We start from the raw sequence: 18,412 nt of genomic DNA, 5'->3' as shown, positions 1-18,412 counted from the left end.
TCATCATCACTGATATATTTAGCTCAGTGTATTTTAGTTCAGTCTATCTTCCATGTCACTGTCTCTTTCCCCTCAGCACCTGCACTAGGTCCCAGCTGTAGCAGTACAGTCACTGTGCAGTCTGACTGAGGGAGGTTTTTGTACGACTCTGTATCACTGTGTGAACACATTTTTACTATTGATGTAGTGTAAACTTTGACAGTAGTAATCTCCTGCATCTTCAGCCTGGACTCCACTGATGGTCAGAGTGAAGTCACTCCCAGTTCCACTACCACTGAATCTAGATGGAGTCCCAGACTGAAGGGTTTTAGCCCAGTATATTAGGAGTTCAGGAGCTCCTCCAGGTTTCTGTTGATACCAGTGCAAATAGTGTCCATTGCTGTTACTGTATACAGCACTGCTGGTCTTACAGCTGAGACTGACTGAGTGACCCACTGAAACAGCTTTCACTGCAGGAGTCTGAGACACAGTGACCTGGCCTCTGGACTCTGAAACAGAGATGTCATGTAGTATTAGCATTCAATTGTTCATTCATTTGTCCATATAGCATCTTCACTAAAACAGTAATAAGGTTATATAGCCTAATACTGCAATAGTCTGGAAAATGTTCTGTAAAATATATTACCTTGGAGACAGAGGGCAAGTGTCCAGATGAAGATGGTGATAAAAGTCATGGTTGTTGTGGGTTATGTTGTCATGAAGAACAGCTCTCAGTCATGAAGGGGTAAACTCACAGGGCTTTAAACACTCCCAACCCATTGAAGCATGTGCTGCCAATGCAAAGTGTCCTCTCTATGCAAATAGCCCTCCTGGAGCAAGGCACTAGACAGGACAAGAATGGTGTGACTTCTGGATCACAACATTCCAATTGAATGCTTTTAGCCCTTACCACCCAATATTACACGAAACACACACTCTCATAATATTGATTTATATGGAACTTGTTTCAGATAACGTATGCCTCATTTGGTAACATATGGGATATGCACTGAGTGTACAAAACATTAGGAACACCTTCCTAATTTTGAGTTGCACCCACCCTTTTGCCCTCAGAACAGCCCCCCAAAGAACCGGGGCATGGACTCTACAAGTTGACGAAAGCGTTCCACAGCGATGCTGGCCCATGTTGTCTCCAATGCTTCCCACAGTTGTGTCAAATTGGCTGGTAGTGGATCTCTACTCTGAATAGATTGTTCCATCTCATCCCACAGATGGTCATTTGGATTGAGATCTGGTGACTGGGCAAGCCACTGCAGTCAGCTGAATTCACTGTCATGTTCGTACAGTTGAACCATTCCTGGACCATCCTAGCCTTGTGGCATGGGGCATTATCCTGCTGAAAAAAAAACAATTTGCAGATGGATGCACTGCTGCCATGAAGGGATGCATCTGATTGGTAATGATCCTGTGGCATTCAAATGTTGCTCCACTTTTGTCAACGGACCCAATATGTGCCATGAAAACACACCCCACACCACCACCAGCCTGTAATGTTGACACACGGTATGATGGATCCATGTGCTCGTGGTTTTCGCCGTACCCTAGTCCTCCCATCAGTGTGAAACAGCAGGAACCAGGATTCATCAGACCAGGCAATGTTTTTCCAATTCTCCAGTGTCTTCGTTCCTTAGCCCACTGCAACTGCAGTTTCTTGTTTTTTGCTGAAAAAAGTGGAACTCTGTAAGGTTGTCAGCTGCCATATCCCATTCGTGTCAAGGTAAGACGAGTTGCATATTTTTTTATGGGTCTTTGGGCACCAATGTTGTACTAGTCTGTCAGTTGACTAACTGTAGCCAGTCTGTTGCTCTGCACAATTCGTGTCTGTCACGTCCTGACCATAGTAAGTTGTTATTTTCTATAGTAGAGTGGTCAGAGTGTGACAGGGGGTGTTTTGGGTGGTTGTTCTATGTTTTCTATTTCTATGTTTAAGTTCTAGTTTTTCTATTTCTATGTTGGTATTGTTTGGGTTGATCTCTAATTGGAGGCAGCTGATCCTCATTGCCTCTGATTAGAGATCATATTTAAGTAGGGGTTTTTCTCTTCTGGTTTGGTGGGTTATTACCTTTTGAGTAGTGGAGTTTCCTCTCTGCGTCACGGTTTGTTGTTTTTGTATATTCAAGTATTTTTGTGTATAGCATTTAGTTTCAATATAATAAATATGTGGAACTACGAACACGCTGCATTTTGGTCCGACCCTTCAAACAGCCATGACAGTGTCAGCCTCCTTGGTCCTCTTTCATCAATGACCCATTTTCAACCACTTGCCTGTCATTGGCTGGATGTGCTTTGGGTGTTGAACCATTCTTGATACACACAGGAAACAGTTTAGCGTGAAAAACCCAGCAGCATTGCAGTTCTTGACACACTCAAACCAGTGTGCCTGGCCCCTATCACCATGACAATATTTTGTCTTACCCATTCTCCCTCTGAATGGGACACACACACAATCCATGTTTCCATTGTCTCAAGGCTTAAAAATCTTTCTAGAACCTGTCTCCTCCCCTTCGTTACCCTAATTGAAGTGGATTTAACAAGTGACATCAATACGGGATCATTGCTTTCACCTGGATTCACCTGGTCAGTCTGTCATGGAAGATTCCTAATGTTTTGTCCACTCAGTGTATATTATCCATTGAATGACTGTTTTCAGTTTGAGGTGTTGGTTGGTCAAATAATAAAGGGAACAAACCTATGATAGTCTCTAGACTGTAGTCCTCAACACTGTCACTGTGTCTAGTCCTCAACACTATCACTGGTCTAGTCCTCAACACTATCACTGGTGTAGTCCTCAACACTATCACTGGTGTAGTCTTCAACACTATCACTAGTCTAATCCTCAACACTATCACTGGTCTATTCCTAAACACTATCACTGGTCTATTCCTGAACACTATCACTGGTCTAGTCCTCAACACTATCACTGTGTCTTGTCTCTAACACTATCACTGGTCTAGTCCCTAACACTATCACTGGTGTAGTCCTTAACAGTATCACTGGTCTGGTCCTCAACACTATCACTGGTCTAGTCCTCAAGACTATCACTGGTCTAGTCCCTAACACTATCACTGGTTTAGTCCTCAACACTATCACTTTGTCTAGCCTCTAACACTATCACTGGTCTAGTCCTCAACACTATCACTGGTCTAGTCCTGAACAATATCACTGGTGTAGTCCTGAACACTATCACTGGTCTAGTCCCTAACACTATCACTGGTATAGTCCTCAACACTATCACTGGTCTAGTCCTCAACACTATCACTGGTCTAGTCCCTAACACTATCACTGGTTTAGTCCTCAACACTATCACTGGTTTAGTCCTCAACACTATCACTTTGTCTAGCCTCTAACACTATCACTGGTCTAGTCCTCAACACTATCACAGGCATAGTACTGAACACTATCACTGGTGTAGTCCTCAACCCTATCACTTTGTCTAGCCTCTAACACTATCACTGGTCTAGTCCTCAACACTATCACTGGTCTAGTCCTGAACACTCTCACTGGTCTAGTCCTCAACACTATCACAGGCATAGTACTGAACACTATCACTGGTGTAGTCCTCAACACTGCCACTGGTATAGTCCTCAACACTATCACTGGTGTAGTACTGAACACTATCACTGGTGTAGTACTGAATACTATCACTGGTCTAGTCCCTAACACTATCACTGGTCTAGTCCTCAAAACTATCACTGGTCTAGTCCTCAACACTATCACTGGTCTAGTCCCTAACACTATCACTGGTCTAGTCGTCAACACTATCACTGGTCTAGTCCTCAACACTATCACTGGTGTAGTCCTCAACACTATCACTGGTGTAGTCTTCAACACTATCACTAGTCTAATCCTCAACACTATCACTGGTCTATTCCTAAACACTATCACTGGTCTATTCCTGAACACTATCACTGGTCTAGTCCTCAACACTATCACTGTGTCTTGTCTCTAACACTATCACTGGTCTAGTCCCTAACACTATCACTGGTGTAGTCCTTAACAGTATCACTGGTCTGGTCCTCAACACTATCACTGGTCTAGTCCTCAAGACTATCACTGGTCTAGTCCCTAACACTATCACTGGTTTAGTCCTCAACACTATCACTTTGTCTAGCCTCTAACACTATCACTGGTCTAGTCCTCAACACTATCACTGGTCTAGTCCTGAACAATATCACTGGTGTAGTCCTGAACACTATCACTGGTCTAGTCCCTAACACTATCACTGGTATAGTCCTCAACACTATCACTGGTCTAGTCCTCAACACTATCACTGGTCTAGTCCCTAACACTATCACTGGTTTAGTCCTCAACACTATCACTGGTTTAGTCCTCAACACTATCACTTTGTCTAGCCTCTAACACTATCACTGGTCTAGTCCTCAACACTATCACAGGCATAGTACTGAACACTATCACTGGTGTAGTCCTCAACCCTATCACTTTGTCTAGCCTCTAACACTATCACTGGTCTAGTCCTCAACACTATCACTGGTCTAGTCCTGAACACTCTCACTGGTCTAGTCCTCAACACTATCACAGGCATAGTACTGAACACTATCACTGGTGTAGTCCTCAACACTGCCACTGGTATAGTCCTCAACACTATCACTGGTGTAGTACTGAACACTATCACTGGTGTAGTACTGAATACTATCACTGGTCTAGTCCCTAACACTATCACTGGTCTAGTCCTCAAAACTATCACTGGTCTAGTCCTCAACACTATCACTGGTCTAGTCCCTAACACTATCACTGGTCTAGTCGTCAACACTATCACTGGTCTAGTCCTCAACACTATCACTGGTGTAGTCCTCAACACTATCACTGGTGTAGTCTTCAACACTATCACTAGTCTAATCCTCAACACTATCACTGGTCTATTCCTAAACACTATCACTGGTCTATTCCTGAACACTATCACTGGTCTAGTCCTCAACACTATCACTGTGTCTTGTCTCTAACACTATCACTGGTCTAGTCCCTAACGCTATCACTGGTGTAGTCCTTAACAGTATCACTGGTCTGGTCCTCAACACTATCACTGGTCTAGTCCTCAAGACTATCACTGGTCTAGTCCCTAACACTATCACTGGTTTAGTCCTCAACACTATCACTTTGTCTAGCCTCTAACACTATCACTGGTCTAGTCCTCAACACTATCACTGGTCTAGTCCTGAACAATATCACTGGTGTAGTCCTGAACACTATCACTGGTCTAGTCCCTAACACTATCACTGGTATAGTCCTCAACACTATCACTGGTCTAGTCCTCAACACTATCACTGGTCTAGTCCCTAACACTATCACTGGTTTAGTCCTCAACACTATCACTGGTTTAGTCCTCAACACTATCACTTTGTCTAGCCTCTAACACTATCACTGGTCTAGTCCTCAACACTATCACAGGCATAGTACTGAACACTATCACTGGTGTAGTCCTCAACCCTATCACTTTGTCTAGCCTCTAACACTATCACTGGTCTAGTCCTCAACACTATCACTGGTCTAGTCCTGAACACTCTCACTGGTCTAGTCCTCAACACTATCACAGGCATAGTACTGAACACTATCACTGGTGTAGTCCTCAACACTGCCACTGGTATAGTCCTCAACACTATCACTGGTGTAGTACTGAACACTATCACTGGTGTAGTACTGAATACTATCACTGGTCTAGTCCCTAACACTATCACTGGTCTAGTCCTCAAAACTATCACTGGTCTAGTCCTCAACACTATCACTGGTCTAGTCCCTAACACTATCACTGGTCTAGTCGTCAACACTATCACTGGTCTAGTCCTCAACACTATCACTGGTGTAGTCCTCAACACTATCACTGGTGTAGTCTTCAACACTATCACTAGTCTAATCCTCAACACTATCACTGGTCTATTCCTAAACACTATCACTGGTCTATTCCTGAACACTATCACTGGTCTAGTCCTCAACACTATCACTGTGTCTTGTCTCTAACACTATCACTGGTCTAGTCCCTAACACTATCACTGGTGTAGTCCTTAACAGTATCACTGGTCTGGTCCTCAACACTATCACTGGTCTAGTCCTCAAGACTATCACTGGTCTAGTCCCTAACACTATCACTGGTTTAGGTCCTCAACACTATCACTTTGTCTAGCCTCTAACACTATCACTGGTCTAGTCCTCAACACTATCACTGGTCTAGTCCTGAACAATATCACTGGTGTAGTCCTGAACACTATCACTGGTCTAGTCCCTAACACTATCACTGGTATAGTCCTCAACACTATCACTGGTCTAGTCCTCAACACTATCACTGGTCTAGTCCCTAACACTATCACTGGTTTAGTCCTCAACACTATCACTGGTTTAGTCCTCAACACTATCACTTTGTCTAGCCTCTAACACTATCACTGGTCTAGTCCTCAACACTATCACAGGCATAGTACTGAACACTATCACTGGTGTAGTCCTCAACCCTATCACTTTGTCTAGCCTCTAACACTATCACTGGTCTAGTCCTCAACACTATCACTGGTCTAGTCCTGAACACTCTCACTGGTCTAGTCCTCAACACTATCACAGGCATAGTACTGAACACTATCACCGGTGTAGTCCTCAACACTGCCACTGGTATAGTCCTCAACACTATCACTGGTGTAGTACTGAACACTATCACTGGTGTAGTACTGAATACTATCACTGGTCTAGTCCCTAACACTATCACTGGTCTAGTCCTCAAAACTATCACTGGTCTAGTCCTCAACACTATCACTGGTCTAGTCCCTAACACTATCACTGGTCTAGTCGTCAACACTATCACTGGTCTAGTCTCCAACAATATCACTGGTCTAGTCCCTAACACTATCACTGGTCTAGTCCTCAACACCATCACTTGTCTAGTCCTCAACACTATCACTGGTCTAGTCCCTAACACTATCACTGGTCTATTCCTAAACACTATCACTGGTCTATTCCTGAACACTGTCACTGTGTCTAGTCCTCAACACTATCACTGGTCTAGTCTCCAACAATATCACTGGTCTAGTCCTCAACACTATCACTGGTCTAGTCTCCAACAATATCACTGGTCTAGTCCTCAACACTATCACTGGTCTAGTCTCCAACAATATCACTGGTCTATTCCTAAATACTATCACTGGTCTATTCCTAAACACTATCACTGGTCTATTCCTGAACACTATCACTGGTCTAGTCCTCAACACTATCACTGTGTCTTGTCTCTAACACTATCACTGGTCTAGTCCCTAACACTATCACTGGTGTAGTCCTCAACACTATCACTGGTGTAGTCTTCAACACTATCACTAGTCTAATCCTCAACACTATCACTGGTCTATTCCTAAATACTATCACTGGTCTATTCCTGAACACTATCACTGGTCTAGTCCTCAACACTATCACTGTGTCTTGTCTCTAACACTATCACTGGTCTAGTCCCTAACACTATCACTGGTGTAGTCCTTAACAGTATCACTGGTCTGGTCCTCAACACTATCACTGGTCTAGTCCTCAACACTATCCCTGGTTTAGTCCTCAACACTATCACTTTGTCTAGCCTCTAGCACTATCACTGGTCTAGTCCTCAACACTATCACTGGTCTAGTCCTGAACAATATCACTGGTGTAGTCCTGAACACTATCACTGGTCTAGTCCCTAACACTATCACTGGTCTAGTCCTCAACACTATCACTGGTCTAGTCCTCAACACTATCACTTTGTCTAGCCTCTAACACTATCACTGGTCTAGTCCTCAACACTATCACAGGCATAGTACTGAACACTATCACTGGTGTAGTCCTCAACACTATCACTTTGTCTAGCCTCTAACACTATCACTGGTCTAGTCCTCAACACTATCACTGGTCTAGTCCTGAACACTCTCACTGGTCTAGTCCTCAACACTATCACAGGCATAGTACTGAACACTATCACTGGTGTAGTCCTCAACACTGTCACTGGTATAGTCCTCAACACTATCACTGGTGTAGTACTGAACACTATCACTGGTGTAGTACTGAATACTATCACTGGTCTAGTCCCTAACACTATCACTGGTCTAGTCCTGAACACTATCACTGGTCTAGTCCTCAACACTATAACACTGTGTCTAGTCCTCAACACTATCACTGGTCTAGTCCTCAAAACTATCACTGGTCTAGTCCTCAACACTATCACTGGTCTAGTCCCTAACACTATCACTGGTGTAGTCCTTAACACTATCACTGGTCTAGTCCTCAACACTATCACTGGTCTAGTCCTCAACACTATCACTGTGTCTAGTCTCCAACAATATCACTGGTCTAGTCCTCAACACTATCACTGGTCTAGTCCTCAACACTATCACTGGTCTAGTCTCCAACAATATCACTGGTCTAGTCCTCAACACTATCACTGGTCTAGTCTCCAACAATATCACTGGTCTAGTCCCTAACACTATCACTGGTCTAGTCGTCAACACTATCACTGGTCTAGTCTCCAACAATATCACTGGTCTAGTCCCTAACACTATCACTGGTCTAGTCCTCAACACCATCACTTGTCTAGTCCTCAACACTATCACTGGTCTAGTCCCTAACACTATCACTGGTCTATTCCTAAACACTATCACTGGTCTATTCCTGAACACTGTCACTGTGTCTAGTCCTCAACACTATCACTGGTCTAGTCCTCAACACGATCACTGGTCTAGTCCTGAACACTTATCACTGGTCTAGTGCTGAACACTCTCACTGGTCTAGTCCTCAACACTATCACGGGCATAGTACTGAACACTACCACAGGTGTAGTCCTGAACACTATCACTGGTCTAGTACTGAACACTATCACTGGTCTAGTCCTTCCCCTCCGCTCTTGCAGCAGATTCCAGCTGTAGCAATGCAGTCACCGTACAGTCTGGCTGAGGGAGGTTTTTATACGGCTTTCTATCCCTGTGGAACGCATCTTTACCATTGGGAAGGTGTAAAGTCTCCTGTAGCTTCCGCCTGGGCTTCACTCATGGTCAGATTGAAATCATTCCTAGATCCACTACTACTGAATCTAAATGGAATTCCAGAGGTGCGAGTTCTAATAGAGTGGATGCAGAGATTCGTTTTTTTGTCCAGATTTCTGTTGATACCACAATAAACAATAATGTCCATGTGGACGCTCCGTTGTAACAATAACTCAAAGGTCCAAGGCAGCCGTTTTTATATCAATATCAAATCATTTCTGGGTAACAAGGAAGTACCTTACTGTAATAAATTCCCGTTAAAATAGGCAAAAATAGCTTTTAAGCTTAAAACTAGAATAATTTTTCTAGGACTATTTGGGAGTGGTCTTAGTGTGGAGGAGAAAACTGAAAACTAGCTGTTATTGGCAGAGAGATTTGGAACTCTCTTTGTTATTGGTTTATTAACCAATTTACCACATGGTGATGTCACCATGGAAAGCCGAAACTCCCTCCAATGCAAACCTGCTAATTAAAAGGAGTACAGTCAATCATATGTGTACAGTAGATCGTATTTTCAACCAGGAACTGTCAGGAAATGGCACTGATCAATTTTTTTACACTTTTTACAAAGTAATGCTAAAGTTAAACACGTCATACTGGTATGCTTTCTGCTTGTATACCTTATACTTGTAATCTGCTTCATATCATATTATTGTTTGTGTTTTCTTCACGTCCTTTAGCAATCTAACTTATATCAATTTTTTTGTTTTTTTATTTATTTATTTATTTAACCTTTATTTAATGAGGCAAGTCAGTTAAGAACAAAATCTTATTTACAATGATATTAATATAAAGTTTTGGAAGTCATTTCCAAAGTATTTTGTTTTGATGTAGTTGTTTTGATGTAGTGTTGTGTTTCTTCCAGGTACAGTTCCCCTAACCTGACCATCCTGCCTCCCTCTAGTGAGGAGCTGTCCCGTAAGACAACGGCCACGCTGACATGTCTGGCCAACAAGGGCTTCCCCTCAGACTGGGCCATGAGCTGGAAAGTGGACGGCAACAACAAGAAGCAAGACGGCAAGAACGGCCTGTACAGCTGGAGCAGCACCCTGACTCTCACTGCCCAGGAGTGGATCAAGGCAGTGTCAGTAACCTGTGAGGCCCACCAGAGCTCCCAGCATCCGGTCACCCAGACCCTGGGGAGGGCTGACTGTTCTGGGTAGGACCCACCAGTCACACACCTCTGTGGACAGAGGACGTTGGTTCCTCGGCTTTGACTTGCTTTCTTCTAAGATCAGTCATTCTCTGATTTAGTGATCCCTTTTGTGTAGACTAGCAGGGGGCTTGGATTGAGTTCATGTGTCAATCCATTCTGTAGACTGAAATTTTGTTAGTTTTAGATTTGATATGATCTGCGTTTATTCACTATCATGTTTGCTTTGGTGCTTTGATAATGTAATAATAGATGAAAATAAAGATTTATTTCTGGAATGCAAATTTGTGTTGTTTCTATTAATAAACTGGATCGTATATACTAAACCTCATTTTCACTTAACATCATCATTGACCAGTAATCACAATATAGCATGTTAGTCTGTGATTTGAAGCTTAATACATGTAAAAACATAAATACAAATTCTAGAAGTGCCACTATTTCAAGAAATGTAGAGTGATAGTCTTCTCTACCTCCAACACCCTGGGAATAGAGTGAACATCTGGTGACAGTGCTGCTCTATTCTGGGACAAGCAGAACCACCGAGCCCTGTCTATGTAAATCTGTTTCACTCCCACAGCTACAGGTATAGTTTCAGTTTCACTGCCTGGACTGGGCCAGATGTGAGTGGGTGGACTAGTTTTACTGCAACCTCTATGGTGGATTCAAGGAGGGGGACATTCTTACAATGAATAAACCATAATTTAATAGATGACATATAAGATGGGTATTACTAAAGACAGACATTGACAGTTACTGACATGTGTCTAATGTCTGAGTTCCACATCGTTTTCCTGAAAGCAGAGGGCAAGTGTCCAGATAAAGATGGTGGAAAAATTCATTGTTGATGTGGGTTCTGTTGTTATGAAGGACAGCTCTCAGTCATGAAGTGTTAAACTCACAGGGCTATAAACACTACCAGACCATTGAAGCATGTTCTGCCTATGCAAAGTGTCCTCTCTATGCAACCAGGTTTTCATGGTCCCACAGGGAAACTGTAGTTGAATAGATCTGTGTGAGCAGCAGAACTTTAAAAGTGTTGAGAGCTGATTGTCCAGCCAATCATGGCCTTGATTGATAAACATGCCTCTGCTGGAATCAATTAAAAACTGGGAAGGTGCTGGAAGATTTAAGCAGGTTGTAGCAAGAACAAGGTGTTGTTTTAAGGGTTTACAATCATCTTCTCAACATATGTGGTTGAATTGGTCATCAAAACCTAGGAGGACCAAGGCACTCTTTATATAGTGAAAATTCCTTTATTATGATAGCATGTTCAAGAAAACAAAATATTTTAGACTCTGATGTGTTTCGACATGGCCGTCAGGAAGTAAAATTATGTTTGAATTGTCCTCAACACTATTCAACCACCCCAGAGACTGTTTTTTCTATTCTGAAATGATGTGAGACACTTATTCCACACAGATGGAGTCCATTCAAAATATTGTGTGACATTTTGAGGCAGTGTTTGCATATGAACTAATTAAGGTTTGCCATAGCAAAGCGTAGGAAGACATGCAATCTAGAGACTTATAGTTGTTCTTGCTTCAGGAATGCTTTAACGTGATGGTGTATGAGTTGACATATTATCATCATTACTGATATACACTCAGTTTGCTCTTTCCATGACATAGACTGACCAGGTGAAAACTATGATCCCTTATTAATATAACTTGTTAAATCCACTTCAATCAGTGTAGATGAAGGGGAAGAGACAGGTTTAACAAGGATTTTTAAACCTTGAGACATGGATTGTGTGGTAACACTTCACTTGACACCTAGCATAATAATGCTATGACACGGTCATAACCATGTCATATGTCATAACAGCTGACATATCTTGTCATAACCTGTCATAACGGGGCCATAACACTGTCATCGCACATATATTTAGACCTCTTGTGACATATATATTGCTTTATTTTATGGCTGGTTATGACACCTACACAAGAGTGTCAAAACCCACAAAACCTACCACGGTAGTTATTATGTCTGCTTATGACACCTACATAAGAGTGACAAAACCCACACAACCTACCACACAAGGCAAAACATTACATTACACCCTAGCCTACTTGTCAACAGTATGTTTATGTTATATAACATTTCCTGAAATGTACCTTATTAAGTATGGTAGTATGGGTATTCGGACACGGCCACTGTCTCTTCCCACTCAGCACCTGGAGTCATACCCAACAAGCGCAGTCACTGTGAAATCTGAGGGAGGTTTTTGTATGGCTCTGTATCACTGTGTGAACACCCAGACACTGTTGAGGTAGTGTGCACTCTGACAGTAGTAATCTCCTGCATCTTCAGCCTGGACTCCACTGATGGTCAGAGTGAAGTCACTCCCAGTTCCACTACCACTGAATCTAGATGGAGTCCCAGACTGAAGGGTTTTAGCCCAGTATATTAGGAGTTCAGGAGCTCCTCCAGGTTTCTGTTGATACCAGTGCAAATAGTGTCCATTGCTGTTACTGTATACAGCACTGCTGGTCTTACAGCTGAGACTGACTGAATGACCCACTGAAACAGCTTTCACTGCAGGGGTCTGAGACACAGTGACCTGGCCTCTAGACTCTGAAAAATAAATGTAATTAACATTTAATCGTGCATTCATTTGCTCATTGCTTTACAAAATAATGACTTTACAATAACATAATGGTATTTACTTTAATAAGGTTAGGTAACTACAGTCAGGGTAATTTTCTGTCAACTATATTACCTTGAAGATGGAGGGCAAATATCCAGATGAAGATGGTGATAAAAGTCATGGTTGTTGTGGGTTCTGTTGTCATGAAGGACAGCTTTCAGTCATGAAGTGTTAAACTCACAGGGCTATAAATACTCACAGAGCACTGAAGCATGTGCTGCCAATGCAAACTATCATATGTAAATAGTCTTACTGCTAGTACCTACATTCATAACTGTTAGCTATATAACTACATACAGATTATGCAGATACAGAATATTTTATCGTGTTTTAAATAACTTATACTGTAAATCAGTGATCTAAGAGGAAAATGTAATTATCTAAGTGTGTCAGTGGATTATACTCATAACCCAGGATTATCAGTCCCTATTGCATTATTCCAGTACTTCAGTACTATCAGCCCCTATTGTATTATAATAGTACTTCAGTACTATCAGTCCCTATTGTATTATAATAGTACTTCAGTACTATCAGTCCCTATTGCATTATTCCAGTACTTCAGTACTATCAGTCCCTATTGTATTATAATAGTACTTCAGTACTATCAGTCCCTATTGCATTATTCCAGTACTTCAGTACTATCAGTCCCTATTGTATTATAATAGTACTTCAGTACTATCAGTCCCTATTGTATTATAATAGTACTTCAGTACTATCAGTCCCTATTGCATTATTCCAGTACTTCAGTACTATCAGTCCCTATTGTATTATAATAGTACTTCAGTACTATCAGTCCCTATTGTATTATAATAGTACTTCAGTACTATCAGTCCCTATTGCATTATTCCAGTACTTCAGTACTATCGGCCCCTATTGTATTATACTCGTACTTCAGTACTATCAGTCCCTATTGCGTTATTCCAGTACTTCAGTACTATCAGTCCCTATTGTATTATAATAGTACTTCAGTACTATCAGTCCCTATTGCGTTATTCCAGTACTTCAGTACTATCAGTCCCTATTGTATTATAATAGTACTTCAGTACTATCAGTCCCTATTGCGTTATTCCAGTACTTCAGTACTATCAGTCCCTATTGAGTTGTACTAGTACTTCAGTACTATCAGTCCCTATTGTATTATATTAGTAGTTCAGTACTATCTGTCCCTATTGTATTATATTTGTACTTCAGTACTATCAGTCCCTATTGTATTATATTAGTAGTTCAGTACTATCTGTCCCTATTGTATTATATTTGTACTTCAGTACTATCAGTCCCTATTGTATTATATTAGTAGTTCAGTAGTGTCTGTCTCTATTGTATTATACTCGTACTTCAGTACTATCAGTCCCTATTGTATTACATTAGTAGTTCAGTAGTGTCTGTCTCTATTGTATTATACTCGTACTTCAGTACTATCAGTCCCTATTGTATTATATTAGTAGTTCAGTACTATCAGTCCCTATTGTATTATACTCGTACTTCAGTACTATCAGTCCCTATTGTATTACATTAGTAGTTCAGTAGTGTCTGTCTCTATTGTATTATACTCGTACTTCAGTACTATCAGTCCCTATTGTATTATATTAGTAGTTCAGTAGTGTCTGTCTCTATTGTATTATACTCGTACTTCAGTACTATCAGTCCCTATTGTATTACATTAGTAGTTCAGTAGTGTCTGTCTCTATTGTATTATACTCGTACTTCAGTACTATCAGTCCCTATTGTATTATACTCGTACTTCAGTACTATCAGTCCCTATTGTATTATACTCATACTTCAGTACTATCAGTCCCTATTGTATTATATTAGTAGTTCAGTAGTGTCTGTCTCTATTGTATTATATTAGTACTTCAGTACTATCAGTCCCTATTGTAGTATACTCGTACTTCAGTACTATCAGTCCCTATTCTGCCCTGCAAAGGCAAAACTCAGTAACAACGAAGCTGGTCATAAATCTTTGATCTGTTGTAATGGCCAAGTATATTACCTGATTAATGTGGTATTGAGTTTCCTGACACAATAACAAGACAGTTGACAGTTGGTTATCAGAAATTGCTGTCTGTCTATACAGAAAAAGACTTTTAAGTCAGATTTTGAAGATTTGCCATTGTTGGGCATTATTGTATTATACTAGCACTTCAGTATTCAGGGTGGGACTGAGAGTGCTCTGTGTGTCAAGGCGCCTGCCCATTCATGTGTGATGGAGGTTTTTGTACGGCGACTTAACCATTATGAATCGTTGTGGTGGACTTTTGGAAGCGGCACAAAACTAGTGCTGAAAAGTAAGTACATTTTTGTCTTCTCTCATTAAAACAAAATGTAATCATACTATGAACAAAGTTATGAGATGTTATCATCTTCTCCAGAATAAATACTTCAAGGCTATATCTTTTTAGAGATTTCTGGGGACAGATAGGGAGATTGGTAAATGGCAGAGTCACCAAAGTTAGAGAATTGTTCACGTACCACCAAGTTTATACTCTAAGATGTGATTTAAAAACAGGACATTTTGATACACAGTAGTGCATGTCAGCTCATTGTTGTGTCAATATGTTGCAACTACTTTCTCTATAATATAAGCAACACTTTGTATTGTATTCATCGTAGATGTTAACACTGACATGGTTTAAAGGGGAACCTCATCTATAGTTTTAAATAGTACTTTGAGGTCATTTTGGCTTGTGTCTCAGAGTAGATTTGACAACATTTACATGGAGATTTACAATTTTAATAGTATATATGATTATTAAATCTGAATATGTGATATCTGTTTACTGCATGTCTTTGTAGACTATGGGACGGTTTGCCAGACACATTAAGCTTAGTCCTGGACTAAAAAGCAAGCTTAATGGATAATCTTCATTGAAAGTGATTTTTAGTCTAGGACAAGGCTTCATCTGTGTCCAGGAAACCCCCCCTAGTATTTTGTTGCTCTTGGTGGGCTAAACTGTAGAGCATGAATGTAACATACATGTATCTGATGGATTGCTTTGTCTAAAAATATTTTCAGAGTTTATTTTTGCCTTTATCTTTATAGATTAAGTGTTTTGTTATCCTTGGTACTGTAGCTAGTTGAATATCCTGTGTGTCTTGCCTCTCCTCTCCTCTCCTCTCCTCTCCTCTCCTCTCCTCTCCTCTCCTCTCCTCTCCTCTCCTCTCCTAATATATTCCATGATACAGTAGTAGCAGTAGTATCTGACCCTCCTCTCTCCTCTCTCTTCTCTCCTCCAGCTGGTCCCTCTGTCAGGCCCACAGTGTCTCTGCTTCCCCCGTCCTCTGAGCAGCTCTTCGGGGGCTCGGCCACACTGGCCTGCCTGCTGAGTGGCTACTCCCCCCAGGGGGCGATGGTGAGCTGGGAGGTGGATGGGGAGGAGGTGAAGGAGGGGGTCCTGACCACCACAGAAGAAGAGAAGGGCGGCCACTACAGCCGCAGCAGCACCCTGACCCTGAGCAAGGCACGCTGGGAAGAGGGAGAGGTGTACACTTGCAGGGTCGCCCATGACGACACCAATGATTCGGCCGCCTTCCGGAAAAGTCACTGTAGTGTCTAGTGACCGGAGAAGCCATTGTAGGGGGCTAGAGAGTCCCCACATGGTGCTGGTGAAGGAAACAGTGTTTTAGAGCTGAATGTTAAAGTATAGTAGTGAATAATATCAGGAGTGCTGTGTGCTAAATGAAGTATTTTGTGATTAACTTGTAAATGTCATCTTGCTTCTGAGTTCAAATAAAGCTTGTTTTGATTGAAATATAACCACAAGAGTTACTTTAATGATCACTGTCTCATGAATAGGAAGCACATTTCATGCTAATTTATATAAAAGGGCATCTGATTCAACAAATACTCTGCAATCATTTCTACAACTGAATGACCCTGTTATAGTGTAGCTCCAATACCAGTGAGAATAATTAGTGATATTTGATAATAAACCTCTAAAATCTGCTCTCAGAACTGTCACGAACTGGCTCAGAGCCCGTAACAAAAAGGGAGAAAACGTAGAGTTAAGGAATAACAAAAATATATTTATTAACTAAAGTAAACAATTTACAATTATCAATGGTGTGTGCAGTCAGTAATCAGTAGTGTAAGTGAGTGGTTACGTGCATAGATGGTGATAATGAGGGGTGTTGAAAGGTGCCAAAGCAAACAAACGAACAAAACGTCCACAAAAATGCCACAACCAAATCGAATAGTGTGTCTGCATGGAGAGAGTCTCCTCAATGAATGGGGAAAAGGTGTATTTATCCCGGGACACACCCGGGCCCAGGTGTGTCCCATTTTGCTGACGACCCTCCCGGCTCCACCCACCGACATCCTATTAAGGAAAACAAGAGCAAAGAATCCGACAGACAGAGTGGGAGGGTCGTCATAGAACTCACACTGCTGAACAGTTACGTTCCATAACATATATACAGCGCATTCGGAAAGTATTCAGACCGCTTTCCTTTTTTCACATTTTGTTACGTTAGAGACAGGATTGTGTCGAGGCACAGATCTGGGGAAGGGTACCAAAACATTTCTGCAGCATTGAAGGTCCCCAAGAACACAGTGGCCTCCATCATTCTTAAATGGAAGAAGTTTGGAACCACCAAGACTCTTCCTAGAGCTCGCTGCCCAGCCGAACTGAGCAATTGGGGGAGAAGGGCCTTGGTCAGGGAGGTGTGGAGATGGGCGAACCTTACAGAAGGGCAACCATCTCTGCAGCACTCCACCAATCAGGCCTTTATCGTAGAGTGACCAGATGGAAGCCACTAGTCAGTAAAAGGCACAACAGCACACTTGGAGTTTGCCAAAAGGCACCTAAAGGACTCTCAGACTATGAGCAACAAAATTCTCTGGTCTGATGATGCCAAGATTGAACTCTTTGGCCTGATTGCCACACGTCATGTCTGGAGGAAACCTGGCTGTAACGAGTGTCGTACGGAGTAGACCAAGGCGCAGCGGGTTGAGTGCTCATATTCACTTTTATTTGAGACACGTAACAAAAAACAAGAAACCGAACGACAAACAGTCTTGCAGGCTACACACAGCAATGTAAAAACAACTTCCCACAAGGGACAGGTGAAAACAGGGCTACCTAAGTATGACTCTCAATCAGCAACAACGATGTACAGCTGTTCCTGATTGAGAGCCATACCAGGCCAACACAGAGAAATACACAACATAGATAGAGCATAGAAATACACAACATAGAACATAACCAAAACCCCGGAATACTCTAAACAAACACCCCTCTACATAAACAACAAACCACATAAAACAATCACCCCCCTGCCACGTCCTGACCAAACTACAATAACAAATAACCCCTTTACTGGTCAGGACGTGACACTGGCAACATCCCTACGGTGAAGCATGGCAGCATCATGATGTGGGGATGTTTTTCAGAGGCAGGGACTGGGAAACTAGTCAGGATCAAGGGAAAGATGAACGGAGCAAAGATCCAGAAAGATCCTGTTGAAAACATTTGCCAGAGCATACAGGACCTCAGACTGGGGCGAAGTTTCACCTTTCAACAGGACAACAACCCTAAGACAACGCAGGAGTGGCTTCGGGACAAGTCTCTGAATGTCCTTGAGTGGCCCAGCCAGAGCTTGAACCCGATCGAACATCTC

The 18,412-nt window shown here is 41.9% G+C and overlaps 2 gene segments (V, D, J or C); both read left to right on the top strand.

Moving 5' to 3' along the window:
• The first annotated feature begins 957 nt into the window (after positions 1–957).
• LOC115197971 (Ig kappa-b4 chain C region-like) lies at positions 958–10,430 on the top strand. The segment is given in 3 exon segments: positions 958–969; positions 1,632–1,717; positions 9,859–10,430. Coding segments are annotated over 3 exon segments (396 nt in total).
• A 4,507-nt stretch (positions 10,431–14,937) lies between these two features.
• On the top strand, positions 14,938–16,550 carry LOC115198967 (Ig kappa chain C region, B allele-like). The segment is given in 2 exon segments: positions 14,938–15,081; positions 16,031–16,550. Coding segments are annotated over 2 exon segments (402 nt in total).
• The last annotated feature ends 1,862 nt before the right edge of the window (positions 16,551–18,412 follow it).

Source organism: Salmo trutta, chromosome 8 (genome assembly GCF_901001165.1).
Source record: "Salmo trutta chromosome 8, fSalTru1.1, whole genome shotgun sequence".
NCBI lineage: Eukaryota > Metazoa > Chordata > Actinopteri > Salmoniformes > Salmonidae > Salmo > Salmo trutta.
The sequence above is the reverse complement of the archived record's forward strand: the minus strand, read 5'-3'. Positions and strand labels throughout refer to the sequence as shown.